General features: G+C 39.0%; 1 protein-coding gene across 1 annotated transcript in view; it reads right to left on the bottom strand.

The window, feature by feature from the left end:
• Window positions 1–1,862: 1,862 nt before the first annotated feature.
• The window catches only part of LOC132828117 (neuron navigator 1), a 39,268-nt gene continuing 19,006 nt past the window's right edge, over window positions 1,863–22,124 (bottom strand). Inside the window, exon 3 of the mRNA XM_060845025.1 lies at window positions 1,863–2,253. Within this exon, the coding sequence (XP_060701008.1) occupies window positions 1,863–2,253 (391 nt within the window). The remainder of the gene's footprint in view (window positions 2,254–22,124) is intronic.

Here is a 22,124-nt window from a genome sequence, read left to right as displayed (position 1 = left end):
ACTGTGGTTTTAAGAGGTGTATTTTGTCCTTTTTTTAATGAAGTTTGAGACAGAGGATGTGGGCAGTCTACTTAAAGCCTATAAAGTAAACAGCTTGTGAGGCTTTGGGTCTTTTTCTTAATAGTTGTAACAATGGAAGCAGCCTGAATGGGTGGAATCAAAATCCCATAGAACCAGGATTTTTAGTTTTAGCTTTCAGGAGTTGCTGGGGTCTTAAACTGAATGTGGACGCTCTTATTCCTCTCTTTGGGGTTTTCTTTCTGCATCTAGAATTGCATGCGAGATAATCTATTTTATTGAATTTCCTTTGCTAGGGGTGTGTTTATGGGATGTTACTATACTGGAACCGTTAATTAGTCACAGTTAATATATATATATTATTGTTAAGCATTTTGACAATTACAGTTAAGCCAATTCTTTTATTTTTATTTTGTCTGTATTTTAACTGTCGTGTAAAACTAATGTGTGTTTTGCTGAAAGTTGAGCAGTTTGACTAATTGAATTGCACTGGAGTGCAACGCCTTACACTTACTTTAAAATAAGCAAAAATTAGGGTCCAGATTATCTTCTGAATATATTTTGAGTGTGTTTGGTCTGAACTATAGCAATATGGGTCTAAGTTATTATAGGTACATATAACCTTTTTATTTGAATTTTAAATTACAAAACATGTCTAAAATGATTCCCTTTTATTGTTTCTATGTTTGACTACTTTCAAAAAAAATTCTTGATAACTTTGGAGAAGGAAACTCTACTTCTTCTGTCATAGGTAAAAATACAACTGTGATGATGACTGATGTAGACATTGAAGCTTCAGGCAATATCATCAGGAAGTAAATAGGCTGCAAGTAGAACACAAGGTCAAGAATGATGAGAATTTGACTGGATTGTCAAGGGGCAGGAGAAGTCCTGCCTGTTGGAAACAACAAGTAAGTTTGGGGCATAGATGAAATGAAAAACAAGGAACGTTATAAAAAATATGAGAAGAAGTAGGTACAATGGGCATGCAATTCATATCTGGGGAAGGTGTTAAATTCAGACAATAATAATAAATGATTATGTGCTAATACTGAGGAAGTGGTGGAGGCTAGTATAATTGCAACATTTAAAAGGCATCTGGATGGGTATATGAATCGGAAGGGTTTGGAGGGATATGGGCTGGGTACTGGCAGGTGGGACTAGATTAGGTTGGGATATCTGGTCGGCATGGACAAGTTGGACCAAAGGGTCTGTTTCCGTGCTGTACATCTGTATGATTACACTCTATGAGTTTCAATCCCTATATGCCCGTTCAGGTAACATTTGGTAGGTTGGTGGCTCTATTTTAGATAGGAATAGCCTGTGGTGGAACAAGTTACGTTAACTGCAGCACAACCAATTGTCTTTACATTTCCATTAAATTCAGTCTGCTTTATATTAATTACTACTAAGACAAAGATCATCCTCTGCAACCTCGCGCTATAGAAAATTGCGCTATGAAAATTCATTAGAGAAAATCCTGCTGTAGAAGATCACTATACTCATTTAGTAGAAAATTCACATGATCCAAACAACGTCCACAATTCATCAATCATGCTATAGCCGATTTGTGTTGATGAAATAAGTGTTATATCAGAACAACCTGTATTAGGAACTAGAATATTCTCAACGCTGCAATCAAAATGATCTCACTGGTAATGCAAAGAATCAATTTGTCCCAAACACAAAACAACTTAAACACAACCACAGAAACTAAAACTGAAATAATTAATTCACTTTCATATAACACAGTATTCATTATTTTAGCATCTAGTAAAACAATTTCAAAAGCTGATTTGAGTCTGATCCCTTTGTTAAGTTGCAAGAATTCAGTTTTAATTAACTTACCCAGTTGTAATGTCATCATCATTCATTGTCTTCCCCATCAAATCACTGTCACTCATATAGCCAGACATGTCAGCACTGATGGACTTCAGGTCTACATCATCAGTATCCAGAGACTCCAAGTCCAAGTGAGAAATATTACATGATTTACTGGAACTCCGCATGGGCATGGTATGTGAGTAATGAGAGGAGTCTCCCCGAACAAACCAGCCAGAATTTCCTCCAGGTTGGCATCCACTGCCTACAGAAGGTGCATCCCCTGCCTGAAGACGTGGACTTGCTTGGCCGTACCGCCAGGATAATGGTGAAGATCGATTAGATGAACTTGTGCCACGGCTTCTGGCATTCATTTCAGCACTAATGTCACTATCAAAGGTTGAATCTAAAGCACTGCAATACAAAAAAGACACAAATTGAATGTGAGTACATTTTAAAGGAAGAAATAGAAACATCGATAGGCTGTTACAAATGACAAAATAGTTACAATGCTTACAGCTCTGCCTGCAATATTATACGTTTTATTAGTCTGAACCATGAGATATAACAAAATAGCAAAGATCATATATGTTGGGTCAAAGGATGATCCAATTGTGCAAGTCTACTTTCTACAAAATTAGTATCTACAATGCAATGTGATTCCTTCCCTATATAGCACACAAAGATGTTGTGTTGATACGAAATGATTTCTATATAACAATTATTTCTCTGTTTCTATTTGGTAAGTAAGGATCAATGCTGAGCTTTAAATTTCCTAAAAAGAACTATGGCCTTTTTCCCTGTCTTTCAGAATATTAAAAAGGAAGGTGACAAAAACACATTGCTGTAAATATTAAGTAAGTTTTAATCTGTCTCATGTATACGTATAGCAGTTAATTTAAACAAATAATCTGGCAAATTTGTCATGAATGTTGATATTGATATGATAGGAAATAATTAACGATACTTGAATTGCATAGCTCATATATTCAAGCTTTCCAGGGCCTACATTGACTCCCTGTAAATAAAGATGATGTGCTATTTCATGGCAAACTGATTTTAGCTTCAGTCATGTTACTTACACAATCATTGATAATCCAGCTATCAGCTCTCATATTATTAAATTTCTCACATCTACTCCCTCAATGAGGTACTTTGTGATAAAATTAAATTGACAATGAAAGTGGAAACAGTAGGAAGAAAACGAAACTATAAAACTTTGTGCACTCACTATAGAATATACAAAATTAAAGAATGTTTTCTGTACAGCTTAATCAGATCATTGAATCTGAGTGGAATTATGTTCTAAAAATCATATGTAGGTCTTTTTCTGTGTTTCAATGATTCTGTGTTTCTAAGCTTCTGTTAACCATTTGTTGGCTATCTGGAATCAGACACATGAGCAGTGCAACTTAACAAAATAATCATTCAAAAACCAAGACTGAATTGTGTAAGTTGGAACAAACAATCCAATTGAGCTACAAATGAACTACTAAAGGCCACGAAAACTAGAGAAGATCATCATGCGGCCCTCAAGTACAGGTGAAGTGATGACATCAGCACGAGCTCTACTAAATCCACTATCACAGATTAAAACCCATCTGTCTTTTAGGGAAGGAAACTGCCATCCTTACCTGGCCTTCATGTGACTCCAGGCTGACAGCAATATGGTTGATTCTTAACTGCCATCTGAAGTGGTTTGGCAAGTAAACCACTCAATTGAGAAAAAATCAAAAGTCTCAAGAACGAAACAAAACTAGGTGGACAACCCTGCATTGATGCATGCAGCAGCAACGACATTGGCAAAACAACCCTGTTACAGCTGCAAAGTCCCCTTTCCAAACAATGGGGGGCTAGTGCCAAAGTTGAGACAGCTGTCTCTCAGACTTATCAAGCAACTTGGTCACACTCATGGAATCATACCTTACAGAATATATCCCACCTTCTTGTTGATAATACATTGTAACATGCTATGTGGTACTACCACATTGCTAAATGGAACAGACTTCGAACAGATCTAGCAACTCAAGACAGGGCTGTGGCTCATCAACAGCATTAGAATACTACTACAATAATAACCTATAGCTTAGCATATCCCCCACTCTACTGTTACCATGAAGCCAGGGGATCAACCCTGATTCAATGGGAAGTGCAGGAGGGGACACAGAACAGCATTAGACATACCTTAAAATGAAATGTCAACCTGCTGAAGCTATCAAACAGGGTTATTGGCGTGCTAAACTCCATTAGCAGCAAGTGATTGACACAGTTGAGTGAGCCCACAACCAACGGATCAGATTTAAGCTCTGCAGTTCTGCTACGTTCTGCCATGAATGGCGGTGGACAATTAAACAACTCGTTGGAGTAGCAGGCTTCACAAATATACCGATCCTCAATGAGGGGGTAAGGTGGCAGCATATCAATGCAAAATATAGGGTTAAAACATTTGCAACAATCTTCAGCCAAAAGTGCCAGGTGGATGATCCATCTTGACGTCCTCCAGTGCTCTCCAGTATCACAGATGCCAGTATTCAGCCAATTCGATTCACTCCATGTGAAACAGTTGGAGGCACTAGATTCTGTAAAGGCTATGGGCTCTGACAACATTCCAGAAATGGTCCTAAAGACTCATGCTCCAGAATCCCTAGCCAAGCTGTTCCAGTTCAGTTACAACACTGACATCTAGAAAATGTGTGAAGTGCCCAGTTATGGCCTGCGCGCAAAAAACAAGACAAATTCAATTCCTGCCCCATCAGTCTACTCTTGATCATCAGCAAAGTGATGGAGGGTGTCATCAACAATGCTAACAAACAACATCTGTTCAGTAACAGGCAGCTCAGTGACATACAGTTTGGGTTCCACCAGGGCATCTGAATTCCTGAACTGATCACAGCCTTAGTTCAAACATAGCCTAAAGAGCTAAATTTCAACGGCAAAGAAAGAGTGTCTGCCCTTGACATCAAAGTCCCAGTTGTTTGACTGTGGCAGCAAGAAGCCCTCGAAAAACTGGAGTCAACAAGCTTCAGGAGGAAAACGTTCTGCTGGATGGAGTCATACCTGGCTCAAAGGAACTTGATTATGGTTTTTCGAAGTCAGTCATCTCAGCACCAGAAGCGGGGACGTTCGCTGCTGATTGCACAATGTTCAGCACCATTTACGACTCCTCAGATACTGAAGCAGTCCATGCTTAAATGCAATAAGATCTGGACGACTTCCAGGCTTGGGCTAAGAAGGAGCATGTTACACTAGAGCCACATAAATGCCAGGCAATGACAACTTCCAATAAGAGATAGACATTGACTCTTGATATTCAGTGATATTGCCATCACTGAATCTCCTTTTTGGAGGTGGGGGGGTTGCCGGTTGCCATTGAACAGGTACTGAACTGGACTTGCCATACAAATAGTTGCTACAGTTGCAGGTCAGGTGGTAATTGCAATGAAGGAATCTTGTAGTGAGTAACTCACCTCCTGACTCATCACGGCCTGTCCATCTGCAAGGAACAAATCAGGAGTGCAGTTCAACACTCCCCACTTGTCTGGGTGAGTACAGCTCCAAAAACATTCAAGACATTTGACACCATCTCGGACAAAGGCACCATATATACAAATATGCACCCTCTTCACTACTGATGCTCAATATACAGTGCTGCTGCTATCGACAAGATGCACAGCAGAAATTCACCAAATTGACCAGACAGCACCTTCCAAACCCACAACCACTTCCACCTAGAAGGACAAAAGTAGCAGATACGTTAAAAAAAACACAGCCACCTGCATGTTTCACTCCAAGCCACTCAACATTCTGACTTGGAAATATATTGTTGTTGCTTCATCGTCATCGGGCCAAAATACTTACATTCCCTCTCTAATGTCATTGTAGAGTCTACCTAAAACACATTGACTGCAGTGGTTCAAGAAGGTAACTCATTTCCATCTCCTCAAGGGCAACTAGGACTGGGCAATAAATGCTAGCCCAGTCAGTGATGCCCACATGCCACAGGTGAATAAAAGATGCATTGGCTGTAGCACTCTTACAGATTAAATCCAGACACATAAACTCAAGTGATTGAAGGGATTAAGTTTGTGATGGACAATAACATTATGGAAGTGAGCCATAGAAGCTGAAGCTCACTTATTGTGATGATGCTGCAACCAGATGGGTCAGGAATGTTTTGTACCGATCATTGCAAAATTGGCTTGACAACAAAAGCTGAAATTGGAGGACTGCATTGAATAAATTGGAACCACATGACTTGTCACAAATATTACCTTACTAAAGGCAAGTTCAGTTGACAGATAGTGCCACAGAAATACTGCCTTTTATAACACCAGATGGTATTTATCAATGGAATGTAATATTGTTTGGAATGAAAAATGCATTGGTGACGTTCCAATGATTAGCCAATACAGTCATTGAAGGATTATATAATTCCGTTGCTTACATTGGAGATTTGGACCAAAGCTGGGACGAGCATTTACACCACTTGACTGAAATGTTTGATTGGCTCCAAAAGCCAATTTGGCTAAACATCCAATTAATTTAGCCAAAGCAAAAGAGATCTAATTGGGCCACACTATGGGAAAATGGCAAGTAGCACCTGGATAAGTCAAACGAAAGGCTATTTCCCATACAGTAATAAAATGTGAAAATTTGTAATACATTTGAATGAGAGGATTGTATTACATGTTTCTCTTTGAACCTTTAACAAATTTGTTGAAAATTTCCAAACAAATAATCAAATGGACACAAGAATGTCTTAGGGCCTTTGAAATGCTGAAGGCTGTGCTGACAATTACACTAGTTTTGACTGCGCCAAATTATGAGAAGCCATTCAAACTTGCTGTCTTTGCTCACAATGTAAGTGTGAGGGCTGTCTTACTACAAGAGGACAAAATGTGAGGTCTGCCAATTAATTTTCAAAGAAACCGACCACAGATCAGCAAAATATATTCCGCAATTAAAGAGACATCTTGTGTTGGCTCTACATCATTTTGGAAAATACATTACCACAAATGTAGAAGAAACTATTATTTATATGGAGTACAATCCTTTGATTATCTTGAAAAAGATTTTGTTACAAAGTCTTATGAATGGTTTGCTGGAGCTTAATTCACCAACATATAATTTGAAAATTAGTGTCTTGTGGCACAGTGGTAGTGTCTCTACCTCTGAGCCAGGAGACCCGGGTTCAGGTCCAACATGCTCCAGAAGTGTGTAATAACGTAGTTGAACTGGTTAATTACAAAAAAACTATCTAGAAAATACAGTGTCACAATGCATGCTTTGTTGAGGACACAGATGAAGTTCACAAACGACACTGTGCTCTAAACTAAAATATTGTTCCTGTGTAGTCTTTTGCATGTTTAATGTTAATATGTTAACTTTCTTAATATAATATTGAAATGGAGTTAAAATAGTTATTGATAGGTAATGGAGTTGCATCTGAAAGATATATTTTCATTCTTCATTGGGAGGAGGTGCAATGTAAGATGCTTGATTGTATATATTTTAATATTGCTTATTTTAAAGTTTGGATTTTGAACCCGTAGCATGGAGGTTTTGTTCTGTGTGGATGAGAGGGTTAAGTGAGTAACTTGTCAATATATCTGCAGCTAATTTATTTTTAGAAACCACTATGAGAAAGAAGGTTCCTAGCAGGCTCATGGGAATATTTTCCTTAACACTAGGTTACTTTAAGATAGAAGATCAGGGATTGACTTTCCTTTTTGAATTACTTAAGGGATATATCCATAGCTTGGAAACCTTTTGTTTTCAATTTTCAAATGTCCCAGTTGAATTTAAATGTATGAAACAGTTCTCCTGAAGCAAGGAGTTAATTCAGAAAAGTCAGAAATAGATTATCTTCATGTAAGGGCATTAGTTTGAACATTCCAGTCCAGATGTGTTTAGTTAGAACCCTGAAAGGAAACCTTGAAGAAAGTTTAAACTCACCTGTGTGAATATGCAGGGAATAGAATATCAGATTGTCAGGATCATGGATCAAAAGCACGAGTCATGTCAAACATATCGAGGTAACAGAGAGGGGAAATCTCTGTTCTGTTTGAACATTGTAAAGGTTTGTTGTTGGGATAGATGGAATATTCTATTTATTGTGTGTTTTGGAATCTTTCCAATTATGTTTCATGCACATAGCATGGCTTGTTCTATATTTTGCATAACATACTTCAATTTAACTAGTAAAACTGCATCTATAGTACCTTCTGTTTGTCTTTCAATATTAAATAAAAAATGGTCTATCAAGCCAGATTTCAGTCCATGATCTGACTTGTCCAATAATGGCATCAGATAAGATCATAACACTTAGCTAATATCCTTATCAAGTTGGTCACTGAGATTTCTGTATATTAATGCATTATTTTTTCTCCTTGAATGTTTCTTTTGAGAATGACTAAATGCATATGTAGAAAAATAGATTTGATGCCCAATATATGATCTAAATACCAAAAAGAATTCCAAGATTCATAAACTAAATAGTTGATAACTATCTTGAAGGTCTCTTAAAACTTTTTGGAATGATTTTGAGTCAATGCATCCAAGTGAACATTTTCCATAGGAAGCCAATATCATCAGAGCACAATTTTCTTCTGTCCTCATAAAACTATTATAATCTCAAATTTTGATAATAATGATGTCCTAGTGTAACTGCTAAAGACTCAGTCATCATTAAATGAGTATATGAAATTGCCTATGCTATCCAGTTATTTTATATAGTAATTGATGTACTGTAAACATTGCAGATACATAAACACATATACTGGGGATGATAAAACTTTGACTGTGGATGTATAGTATAAAATAAAATTAAAAATGCACATTTTTTATTCTTCAAGTATTATTTTAAACCCTTTAAAAGTGACAGATGGTTTTCTTATTTCCCTTAAGGGATCACTGAATCTATTTGTCTGTCAGCAGGCTTGACTGCATTCATTTTGTCAGAAATTTGTAGTTCTTAGCTACACAAAAAAAAAGCTTTTGGAGATGGTTTAGAACCAGTAAACACTCTCTTGAAAAGTCACACTTACACCAAAAGCCCTGCTGAGCCATAAAGCAAAGCAAGTGAATTACTTCAAAGGTAAATTTCTGGCCTGACAGTGGGAGGTGGGCAAGTGTTAGAAAGATAAAAATCTGGTAAGAAAGAAACAGTGAGGAAGGGAAATGGGAGAAAGAAACTGGAAAATTGGGATGACACTACCAAGTACATTATGATTTTTTTTCTTTATATAACTTGCAATGTAGTTCCAAAAATACAGCCTCTCATATTGAAATACCTTTTACATTAATTTTAATGCTCACTTCAATACAACATTGAATGAAAGAATGAAATAAAACTTTACAGTTCTCGGAGACAACTTTTTTCCGGAACTTGCCAATGATGCATGATTAAAGTAGTTTATTTTGAGGGGAAAAAAACTATGGAAAATGAAGTGAAACTGTTACCAATGGTGTTTAAGATTTGAGATTTTAAAAACCCATAAATTTGAATAGAAGTTTAGCATTACAGATAGATCATTAGAATAATACCTAAGCTCTGTAAATTAGAGATTAAAGACTGAGAGTTATAATGACAACTTTAACCCCAAGAACTTATTACGCTATTCAAGGAGAGAACGGCTGGACTGAGACTTAATTCCATTTACCTGCCTAAGCCCCCACATCCCTTAACAGACTGGTAACAAAGGGGTGCCATTTTAAGACTGAGATGAGGAAGAATTTATTCTCTCAGTAGGTTGACAATCATTGAAACTCCTTGCTACAGAGAGCAGTGGAAGCAGAATCCTTGTATATATTCATGACGGAGATGGATAAATTCTTGATCAGGAATCAAGGGGAAAGCACCAGAAAATGGTTGCAAGGAATGCCGGATCAGCTATGATCCTACTGAATGACAGAGTAAGTTTGAAGGATCAAATAGTCCAATCCAGTTCCTCTTTACTATGACCTGAAAATCTTTGACTAACTAAAATCTGTCAATCTCACATTTAAGATAGACAATTGATCTAGTATCAATTGCCATTTACAATGAGAGTTCCACACTTTTAAGATCCAGCAGCTGAAAGTTGTCAAAGGGATAGAACTTTATTGGACCCTGCATGATGTGGGCTATGGTGAGAAATGTAGGACAATCACATGAACATTTAGGAGTGGTCTTTCTGAATATCAAGAACAAGGAACATTTTCAAACTGAGTTCCAGGTATCAAGAGAAGATTGTTGCAAGGGAGCAATTATCGCTATTAACAGGGATTATTGCTTGTTCTCAATCCTATTAACTGCAAATCTCACCATCGTAATATGGAGCTTCCTATCCTTTCCCCTGCTGTGAGGAATTTCAGTGTTGACAATTTCTGAAAGTCAGAGCAAGTACATGGTGATGTCAGCTCACTGCTCGCTCCCCTGAACCACCATCTTGGATACTTAGCAACATCTCAGGATACACTCAAGGTGACTTGCCACACGCAGCCCCCACCTGGTATCCAACGCTTGCCATCTTCTCAAGACACTCTGCGAATCCACTTACAGGATCCTGCTGCATTTTAAAGGTGCATCTTGGGTACAAGGTAATTAATATTGTAATGCTGCTACAAGGACACTATGCACAGGGACAGGCACTCAGCTCACAAATTGGACCAGACTCCATCTCAGGCTGCTCACTTGATCTCTTAGCACTCACTTAGTTTGAGCTTACCCAAATGCTCACAGAGTCCTTGCCTTGCCTTTTTGCACTACGCCCACAAGCCAGAGATACCAGGCTCACATTACTTCTGTCTTGCCTTGCCGTTTAGTGGGGACAGAAAGCTGGGATGCATGTCATGGTGGTCAACACTCCTCAGTCACATCACTAACTCTAGTTTTTCTAGGGCTCCCTGATACTACACTTGGCCAAATCGACTGCACTAGAACAGCTTGGCCAGGTATTTAGCTAGTTTTGGAGCATAAATCATCTATATTACAATCAGAACATTATCAGACTACTATAGCTTTTGCAGTATCTGATGCTTTCAGCTGCTTCTTGATATCATATGGAGTGAAACACAGTGGTTGAAGATTGGCATCTGTGATGCAGGGGACCTGAGAAGGAAATTGAGATTGATCATCCAATTGACACTTTGAGCTGGGAGATGGATTCAAACCCTTCAGCTTTGTCTTCTGGTGTGCTTGACTTCTGCATTAAAGAGGATGGGAATATTTGTGGAACTTTCTCCTCCAGCTAGTTATGTAATTGTCTACTACTATTTACCACTGGATGTGACAGGACTGCAGAACTTTGAGCTAATCTGCTGACAGTGGGATGGCCTTATCCTGCATATTGAATGCTGCTTCCATTGTTTAATATACACTAGGTGGACACCTCATTCTTAGATACATCAGGAGCTGCTCCCTCATTCTTGATTGAATCAGCTTGATCCCTTAGTTTGATGGTGACAATAGAGCGGAGGATAGGACAGGCCATGATGTTATAGAATGTAGTTGAATATAATTCTGCTGCTGCTGAGTGTCTACAGCACCTCACGACTTTCCAGCCTTCAGTTGCTAGATCTGTTTGAAATCTATTTCATTTTGCACGGAGGCAACACCAACAAACACAATTAAGAGAATCCTCACTGTGAAGACAGGAATTTGTCTCATACTTAGTAAAGAATTTTCTTGTCCATGTTTGACCCAATGCCATGAGACATCATGAGGTTTGGATTCAATATTGAGGATTCCCTAGGCATCACCTTCCCAAGTGCAAACAACTGCATTACCATCTCTGCCTGACCAATGTGACAGGATATACTCGGGATGGTGATAGGGGTGTCTGGTACAATGTCTTTAAGGTACAATTCTATGAGCACAACTGATTGTTGCTTGAATATTCTGCGATACAGCTCTCCCACCCTTGGCACAAGCCAACAATTAGTTAGGAGGACTTTTAAGAATTGAAAGGGCTTGGTTTGCTGTTGTCATTTCCAGTGCCTAGATTAATGCTAGTGGTACATCCAGTTTCACTCCTTCCTATAAATTCCGTAGCAGTTTTTCTGGTACAACAGAGTGGCTTGCCAGGGCAGTAAATAATCAATCATATCGTTGTGGGTCTGGAGTCACATATTGGCAGAACAGGTAAAGATGGCAGATTTCCTTCCCAAGGATATGACTGAACTTGCTGGGGTTTTATGACAATCAAATTGTCACCATTTTACTTAATAAAAAAGAAATCTGGAATTAAAGTGAGTTGAAATGTTGAGATTTCATTTCAAGCCCACATGCTCCAAGTATTAGCCTTGTGCTTTGGATTACTAGTCAGGTGAGGATTCCATTACGGCCTTCTCAACTAACCAAAAAGTATCCAATGCTTGCTTAATTTCAGTTATATCCTCCCCATTTTGAAATGATTTCATTCTTATTCACTGGCGATTTCTTCCACCCTAGCTCTTTCCATATGTTTTCAGTCAACCCTAAAAGTTGGTTTAGTTCGTTTCAAGTCCTGACCATCTTGAAGCCATGATTCAGTAATTATCACTGTGTCAAATCTGCCAAGATGAATTTTCATCTTCAAATCATTCAATTAGTTCCTTCACTTCATTTAATTTGTTCCATATCTGTGTATAATGAACACACAAAACTTAGGTTAAACACCCAATCCTGTCCTTGTGCTTCAACTGATATGTTTTATTTCTCTTGCTTGTTCTAGTACAAATATAAAACAAACAGCAGGGTAGGCCAACTGGCATTTTTGCTATTCAATAAAATCACAACCTCAAATTCACATTCTCAAAACCCTAATGACCTTTCACCCGCTTGCTTAACAAGAATCTATCCAGCCCCACCTTAAAACTACTCAAAGACTCTGCTTCCATCTCATTTTCAGAAAGAGTTACAAACCCATGAACCTCAGGAAACAGTAATTGCCTCATCTAGGTTTTAAATGGGCAATGCACTGAGTTTAAAATACTGCCTCCAATTTTAAAAAAAATTCACTTGTGGAACTGATGGCTAGGTCAGCACTTATTGCCAGTCCCTGGCTGTCCTTCAGAAGGTGGTGGTGAGCTGCCTTCTTGAATTACTGCAGTCCACCTGCTGTAGGTTGACACACAATGTCACTGCGGAACGAATTCCAGGATTTTGACTGAATGATACTGAAGGAGCTGCAGTATATTTCCAAGTCAGGATGCTGATTGATTTGGAGAGGAACTTGAAGGTTGTGGTGTTCATATATCTGCTGTCCTGATCCTTTGAGATGTAAGTGATCAGAGGTTTGGAAGGTACTGTCTCAGGATCTAGGGTGAATTTCTGCACTGCATGATGTAGAAAGTATACACTGCTGCTACTGACTGTTGATGTTGGAGTGAGTGGATTTTTACGGATGTGCTGCCAACCAACTAGCTGCCTTGTCTTGGATGATGTCAAACTTCTTGAGTGCTTTTGTACTCATCCAGGCAAGTGGAAAGTATGCCATTACCCTTCTGATATACATTGTGTAGATGATGGAGAGGCTGTGGAGAGTTAGGTGGTGAGTTACTCGTCACAGTATTCCTATCCTCAGACATCGTCTTGTAGTTACTGTATTTATTAGTGAGTCCAGTTGAGTTTCTGATCAATAGTAACCCCCTGGATGTTGATACTGGGGGAATTCAGTGATGATAATGCCATTAAATGTGAAGGGGCAATGGTTAGGTTGACTCTTATTGGAGATGGTCATTGCCTGGCAATTATGTGGTACAAATATTATTTGCCGCTTTTCAGCCCAAGCCTGGATATAGTCCAGGTCAATGCTGCATTTTAACCTGGACTGCTTCAGAATTTGGTGTGTTGTGAATGATGTTGAACATTGTGTAATCATCAGCAAATGTCCCAATTTCTGACCTTACAATGGAGAGATCATCGATGAAGCAATTGAGGATCGATAGGCCTGGGAACTAGTGTTTGATCCTCCCATAACAGAAAACATCCTCTCCACATCTACCATCCTCTCCACATCTACCCTGTCAAGACCCCTTCAAGATTTTAGAATGTTTCAATAAAGTCAAGTTTTACTCTTCTAAAGTTCATATTTTCTTTAATATAACAGAAACTGCTAGAGAAACTCAACAGATCCAGCAGTACATGTGGAGAGAAGAACAGAATTAAAATTTCAAGTCAAATATGACTCTTCTCTGGACCCAAAAGGGGGTTGGAAGTGTTGCCTTAATGCTATTGATAAATGAGGAGCAGAAGGAATGCAGTAAAGTTGGAGAGGTATCCAGAGCAGAGGATAATGGGTGTGCTAATGGTAAGAGAGGAGAAATATAGGTGCAAAATAGATGTACTGGTAGGTGTGATATGTAAAAAACAGATCAGCTTGACTGATTGTGAACCCATGCAATCAAGACATTTGTGGGGAGGGATGCGACAACATCAGATTTGAGGAATGTGTTCATGAACTGAAATTGCTGAACTCAAAGTTGTACCCTGAAGGCTGGAAAGTGCCAAAATAGAAAACGTATTGCCATTCCTTCACCTTAGATTGGACTTCATTGCAGCAGGCCTCAGACAGAAATGTGCAAGTCCAAGAGCAAAGTCATGCATAATAAAGGAAAACAACTGAAGATCCAGTCATTATAGACAGAGTGGAGGTGTTCCATCAAGTGGTCTCGCCATGTACAGGAGATCATATTGTGATCAGTGAATACCTGACGAGATTTAAAGAAATATAGGTAAACCACTGTTTCATCTGGAAGGTGTGTTTGGACCCTTGGTCAGTAAGAAGGGAGGAGGTAAAAGGTGAAGTATTGTAACATTCAGCGCCTCACTCCACTCAGGGAGAAAATACTGGAAATGAACAAACAAGAGCAGGACAGATCACATAGGGATAGAAAGACAATAATGACCACCCAACTCAGCAAGGTTCTTTATACCATGTCCCATTAATGCAATGCTTAGTTATTTTTAACTTGCACATTTACCCTTTTTATACAAATAATTGTTTCATTTCCCCTGTTCAGGCACCAGTGAAAAAGTACCATGTACCAAGAAGAAGCTTCAGCACAATCTCCATTCTGAGGAGGAAGCCACTCAATCTTCAGAGAATGCATTGGGAAGGCTTTCACTTGTACCCTCCACCATCTTGGATAGTTTCGCCTGGTGCACTCTCTCGCTTGGGAGCAGAATCTAGTAAGAATATCAATGACTTGTCACCATAGCTGGATGATGAAGAAATGCCCTCGGACTCTGGCACTCAAAGAAGTGCCAGGGATCAGAAACCTGGTTAGCCCCAGGCTGAAGATAACCTCATAGTCCTGGCCAATAAAGGTTTTGTCAAAACGTACAGAGAAGCAGAGAAACAACAGAGGTTTGTCAAGGGTACTACAGAAGCTGGATCAAGAATATGGAGTGCACTAATGTTACTGATACTATGCTGGCTCCTGCATGCTTGCAACCTCATGAATAGGTTACGGACCGCATTGTAAACCCAGGTCTACACGCTGTGTGTGCCAGATATGCATATAGACTTACACTCCATCACTCTTACTGAAGGTATTCAGTATTAATGGCAAAATGAGAAAGGGACAAGGGATCCCGACTCACTCCTGGTACCCCTTCTCCCCAATACTTTAATCTTCTTACCGATCAAGGACTTAACTATCCCTGTTTTAATTACACTCAGTGACTTGGCCTTTGTGACAATGAGCTCCACAGATTCATTCTGGATGAAATTCCTCCTCATCTCAGTTAAAAAGGGTTGTCCTTTCAGTTTGAGGCTTTGTCCTCCCTCTACCTCCATGTGGAGTCCCAAAGCCTGCAGAATATTCAGCCAAGAAGCGTGACCATGCATCTGGACAGGACACTCGAAGCCTAACAAGTCCAGGATTCAGTAGCCAAGTCTTCCAGGCCAACAGGGCCATCTACAGAGGAGGGTCGCTCCATTCCAATTGCTGCCTCAGGAACTGCGCTTGACATAATGGGGTGAAGAAGATGAAAAGAGAACTCACTGAGGCCACATGGGTTTCACAGATCTTACTTAGCCAACCTTACTTGTGTAACTATACCCTCATATGCACTCTTAAAATATATACTCAAATGCAATTTAGCTGTTGAATCTGTTTAAGTACAACGCAGGTGAGAGATGAAAAGTTTGTTTAGACATCCGAAAACTGAAAGAAGTTGCAATGGCCAAGCATTTATCTTCTACAAACAACTGACTCCTTAACAGCAATAGCATCTGACGCTAGGGATCGTCAAACTGCCACATTGATGACCACAGCCAAGTCATTGCACTTTGTAGACAACACAATGCCGTGTGCAGGGATTGTGTTAGGACATGGCCTGCACACAACTTCCATATTTACCCCCATTTTGTCAGTGGGGATATGGAATGAGCATTTTTTTTCTTTTTTATTTGTTCATGGGGTGCAGTTATTGTTCGGTAGGAAAACATTTATTGCCCAGTTCTGAACAGCAGTCAGATTGGTCTTGAAAAGCTAACTCTGCTTCTCTCTTCACACATGCTGCCAAACCTGCCAAGCATTAACAGAATTTTCTCTTTTTATTTCATATTTCCAGCAACTTCAGAAATTACTTCACTGTTATTTGTTGTCCATCCATCATTGGGCACACCCTATAGAACACTACTAAACCAGATGGAGTTTTACAGCAATTGAATGTGATTAAGAAATTTGACAAGATTTTATTACAGATTTCCACACAGCCACTCGTGAAGTTTCTATTATGTCTGACTTTTCAAGGAAGCTATTCAAGGCTGGAAGATAATCGACAGGCAGCTCACATGTCCACTCCCTCTTGACTGGTCTGCTGGGAAAACTACAGAAGGCCCTGATACACACTGTTTAACTTTGGCCCAGCAAGTGTTCAAACATTCAATGGCAATTCTTCAGTCAACTTAAACTCTAAGCACAGAAGGATTAGCAATGATGAAAGGATCAAAAGAAGATCCCTCCGGGCTATCTAAAGAGGCTTTACTGCACAAGACTCTGACATGATATGCTAATTAAACCCTAAGAGTTACCTAACCTTAGCATCATATGGTGTTAGTTTCCCTTCTCACTGACTGCTGCGTTCTCCCTAATAATCAGTAGGAAATATAATGTTTATATACTTGAAAGTGGAATCTCCTGAACATATCGAGTGATCAATCAGAATAATAACTAGATATTTACTAAGCAACAGCAAAGGATAAGGATGCAACAATAACACGATTTGCATATTCTTTGCACTTAACGAGGATTGCTTCCGAGATTAACAACCAAAATTTCAACAGAAAAATCCAACAGAAGTGAAAACCAGCTCATTCATCATGAGCGGGTTTCAATGATGTTATCTCTGGCTTCTTATGCTCAGTGATGCATCACTCTGTCATGGTCTCTTTGATGTCCCTCCTGGTCACTGACATGACCTTTATCTTCAGATGTGAATTGCTGTAACTTCTCCAGATCATGTGCATCCAAGTCATGCCAGCTTTAGTTGTAAAAGTGCACAGCATGCCACATTGCTCCAGGCAGTGGGTTCTTACCATAAGGAAGCCTATGAGTCATTCTACAAATGCTCTCGTGTTAATATGGACATTGCTGTATCTTCATGTTGCTTTAATCTGGGGTTTTCTCATACCATTTGTACAATCAGTGTGACTCTGTGATAGGAACTTTGTATTTAAGTAAGAAGGTTACGATTCAAAGCTCCCTCCAGAGACAAGAACAGATCTCCTACGCTCTGATGTGGTAATGTATCTTCAGCTGATCATCTGTCAGATGAGGCATCAATTTGACATCCTATCACCCTCTCAGGTGAATGTAGCAGATCCCTATTCCAGGGAACACCAGGAAGCTTTCCCTGGTGACCGGGGAAAATATTTATTCCCCATCTTCCGTAGTGAACTCTCCTAAATCTGGATATTATCAGTTTGCTGCTCGTGTGAGCTTACGATGTCTAAATTAGCTGCAGTGCATTCTATGTTACAACCGCAACAATTCTTCAGAAATTACTTCACTGCTTTGATATATCATGAGGTGTCTTCAAGCTTCATTGACATATTGGAGGGGGTAGCCTTTGTCTCCCAGCTACCTTCACTGAATGGTCCTAGGCACAAGGCAGGAACTGGAATTCTCAATTGCGTAAGATTCATGGCCTCTCCCTGGATATTTGGCTCAGATTGCCAAAATCATGGGTCACGTATAAGTTAACCATTGGAATGGAAGCTGTTTCTGTTGGTGAACTTTGCAGGTTTGTTATTGTTTTATATTCATCCAATGTAGGGATAGTTGCAGTACCCTACAGGTCTCATGTTCCTTGAAGTGAGCCAAGGACATAAGATTCCAGTAGCTGAAAGAGCAACAGGATGGGCTTGCCACCATTCTCAGCATATAGCCTGATCCAGCAAACAACGAAGTTCAGTGATGTTGGACTGCGACATCCTTAGCTAGAGCATGGTTTTATAGAGTTAAAGAAAATGACAGTGAAGCGAGTAGACTGGAGGTCTCATCAATCTCCTCCACCTCCTCAGCTGATCATCACTTGCTTCTTCTCCCTCTGAAGGTGATGTGGTAGCTACTGGTGGATGCTGACAAAATTGTAATTGCTGTCTCCTTCTATAATATCTTCATCAGAAATCTGCTTTGTGAATGTTCTCTGAACTGCTTCCAATGCAAATATATTCTGGCTCATTTAAGGAGACCAAAACTATTCACAATACTTCAAAGGTGGTCTCACCAAAGACCTATATGACTACAACAAGATTTCCTTGTTTTTATACTTCATTCCCCTTGCAATAAATGTTAACATTTCACTTGTCTTTGTAATCAGCTTTACTATAGCATACTAACTTTTACTTTTCACGTGCAAAGACACCCCTTACTGCAGCATACTGCAGACTCCTTCTATTTAAATATTATTATTATTTTCCATTATTTCCACCAAAGTGGACAACTGTGCATTTTCCCACATTGTTGAAATCTTTTGCTTAGTCACTCTGTAGATACATGCAACGACTATAAAGTGACCTGCATGGAATCAATAGCATCCAGAACAGAGAGAAAAATCTCAGCAAAGCTGTATGCTCTTTCCACTTCTGCCAAGAGAAATGGAATGGAGGTAGCTTGCATTGAGCACAGAGATTTTGTAAGCTCCATTGAGCAACATGGTGGCAGTGACCGCTCTTCTCTTTTCCTTGCTCCTTTCAACCTAATTTTACTGTGAACACATTCTATTTATTTTCCTCAGCATACTCAATTCCAAGGGAATTCCCTATTAATTTATACATGGTTAGGGAGATTTTCTTTTTAGAATCCTTGAAGGCAATGCATATTCCATCATCTGTCACACCAACTCCATTTTCTAGAGTGGTCAGTGTTTCCATGTTTTAATCAAGAAAAATCACCAAACGCTAGTCCAGTTGATATAAGTTAAACAAACCTAAAAGCAGTTGATGATCCCTTTAAACAAAGCTGAGGTTGGGGTTGACATTCCTGCAGTTGAACACATATTCAGCTGTGTGAGCATTTGCTTCTCAAATAGAACTTCTGGTATCAAAGCAAAGCACTACTGCACACTGTTTGACAATATGAATGCCTTTCGTAACATAACGTACAGTGCCATTCATTCTAAAAACATGCATATGGCTGCCATTCAGCAGCTCCATGCTTATTTCTAATAGACAAAAACTAGCACAAATGATTCCGATTTCAGGATTATCTTAGATTAGATTAGATTACTTACAGTGTGGAAACAGTGTCGGCCCAACAAGTCCGCACCGACCCTCCAAAGAGCAACCCACCCAGACCCATTCCCCTACATTTCCCCCTTCATCTAACACTACGGGTAATTTAGCATGGCCAATTCACCTAACCTGCACATTGTTGGACAGTGGTAGGAAACCAGAGCACCTGGAGGAAACCCACGCAGACACGAGGAGAATGTGCAAATTCCACATAGACAGTTGGCTGAGGCGGGAATTGAACCCAGGTCTCTGGTGCTGTGAGGCAGCAGTGCTAACCACAGCCACTGTGTTGCCCACTGTTTCTTATTTCTCACCCTTTTTTTTGAGTTATCTGATTTGATTTTCTGACTAAAATATAAGCCATTATATTTAGCAAATAAAAGTGTGCTTACAACCAATTACTGAAGCAAACTAAATTTTAATTATATGGAGATTTGGTAAATCTAAATATTCAATATTATCCAAGTCAAATATATCGACAAAATCTGAATAAAGGAATACATGATAGAACAGGAGGATTTGTTTTGTTTTGTATTGTTTGAGTTTACCTTTTTGTAGCCAATTGATTCACCTCTCTTCATTCTTTTTTAGGTGGGTGTCACTGGCCAGGTTAACATCTTATTATTCAATCCTAGGGCAGTTAAGAGTCAACCATTTTGATGGGGGTTTGCAGACACATGTCTGCCTGGACCACATAATAACGGCAATGTCCTTCCCTAAAGGACATTAGTGAACCATATGGGTTCCTCCCAAAAATGGGCAATCATTTCATGGTCATCATTTAATTCCAGATTTTTTTCACTGAATTCAAATTTCACCATCTGTCATTGCAGAATTTGAATCTGAGTCCCCAGAAATAGTCCAGTGATAATACAACTAGGCTACGCCTCACTGAAGTATAAAGAGATTTAGTATTTACTTGTCCATACAATTCTTTATTTAAGAGTTATGACAATGGGTGTTGAGTAAATATGAACCAAACATATTCCCTTCCTTATCCAGGAGTGTATCTAGCTCAAGAATTCTAAGACTGACTTGCATCCATCTTGCAAAACCACAAAAAACGCTTTACTTAGATTTAAATACGTACTAGTTTGTTAAAGATCACTTTAAATTTGGAAGGGAATGGCACAGATGTAGTCATATTGGAGCACTGACAGCTTATTCACAAGCCTCACACAACGCCAGTTCCCATGACCAAAAATCAGACACCAATTATCCTCGCTTAGACCAAATTAATGCAAGACAGCAGCAGACATCCCTCACATGTAAATCCATTTATTACAATATTAACACGGCCCATTTCTGTCTAAAAACATTCTGCACGCAGATTAACAGACAATAACAAAGAAAAAGGTTTACATGCTGAATTTTTGTTGCTTCTGCAAAACGTTAGTCCATGTAACATTATATGAAGCCTATGATAGCTGACAGTTTATGACAATAAAAGGACACCAAAATCAATCAGTCTGCAAATGATGATTTAATGCTTATGATGTTCAACGTACATTTCTTCTGAATGCAGGCAACAGTCATTTAAAGAATAAAGTTACGTTAAAGCAATTCACAAAATATAGAATAGATATTTACTACATTCCACGTGCAATGATTTTGTCACAAATTGGATTAAATAATGAAAATGCCATCATGCATGAGGTGGAATGGGGCATCCTAGCCACTGATGTTGGTCACTGAATCCGTAAAACAAAATAATTTTCAACAGGCAACAAATTTAATGCTGTTCCTTTAAAATTATTATACTTGTGGCATGCTAAAGATGCTTAAAGCTTCTGTTGGAGAAGTGTTGGCTGATCAGTTGAACTACTACTGAATTTTTTTCTGTGTAATACACTTGTGTCTCAAATCACATGATTTAGTATAACTACATTTTGTCTTCCTGATTGGAAGATTAAAATTTTAAAGTCAGTTACAATACTTGCCTAAGTATAAGACAAGTTTATATCCTTTTGAAAAAAAAATGAAATAATTTGCTATACAAGTAGGTAAAGTCCATACTTCAAAAACAACAAATTAAGCAGGTTTCCAATGTAACTGAGTCAATAGATTTTATTGCTGTACTGACTCAAGCTACTGTCAATTTTGTTCTCCACAAATCTTCTTTGAATATTCAGATGGAATCGCTAAAGATGCAAATAGTCATTGCTTTCAAAATATCAGTTTCAATATTTTAATCTGTGGTGAAAGGTGTTTAGAGCAGGACCACTGACATCAACTCAAAATTATTCAGAGCTGCCTGGCTGAGAGAAGCCAGCATCTTGCACCAGAGTGGTTGTTAGAAAGAGCAAAACCGGTGGTATCATTAGCCAGTGACAAAGGAATTGGCTAGTCATGAGTCAGAGTGCAACACACTCATGAGGTATTTCAGTCAACGGTCTTTTCTTGAAACTAGTGACGAGAATTCCTCACTTGTTCTCATCCTCTTTACGTTTGGTAGGTAGTCTGGTAAGTCAAGAAGGCAAGATGTAGCAGTGTTGCCATGAGATTATATTGCAAGATGTAGCAGAACAAGCCATGTTGTAATGTGTGGAAAGGCAGCTCTTATGCCACTGTGTTATA

This window comes from Hemiscyllium ocellatum, chromosome 26, assembly GCF_020745735.1.
Source record: "Hemiscyllium ocellatum isolate sHemOce1 chromosome 26, sHemOce1.pat.X.cur, whole genome shotgun sequence".
NCBI lineage: Eukaryota > Metazoa > Chordata > Chondrichthyes > Orectolobiformes > Hemiscylliidae > Hemiscyllium > Hemiscyllium ocellatum.
The sequence above is the reverse complement of the archived record's forward strand: the minus strand, read 5'-3'. Positions and strand labels throughout refer to the sequence as shown.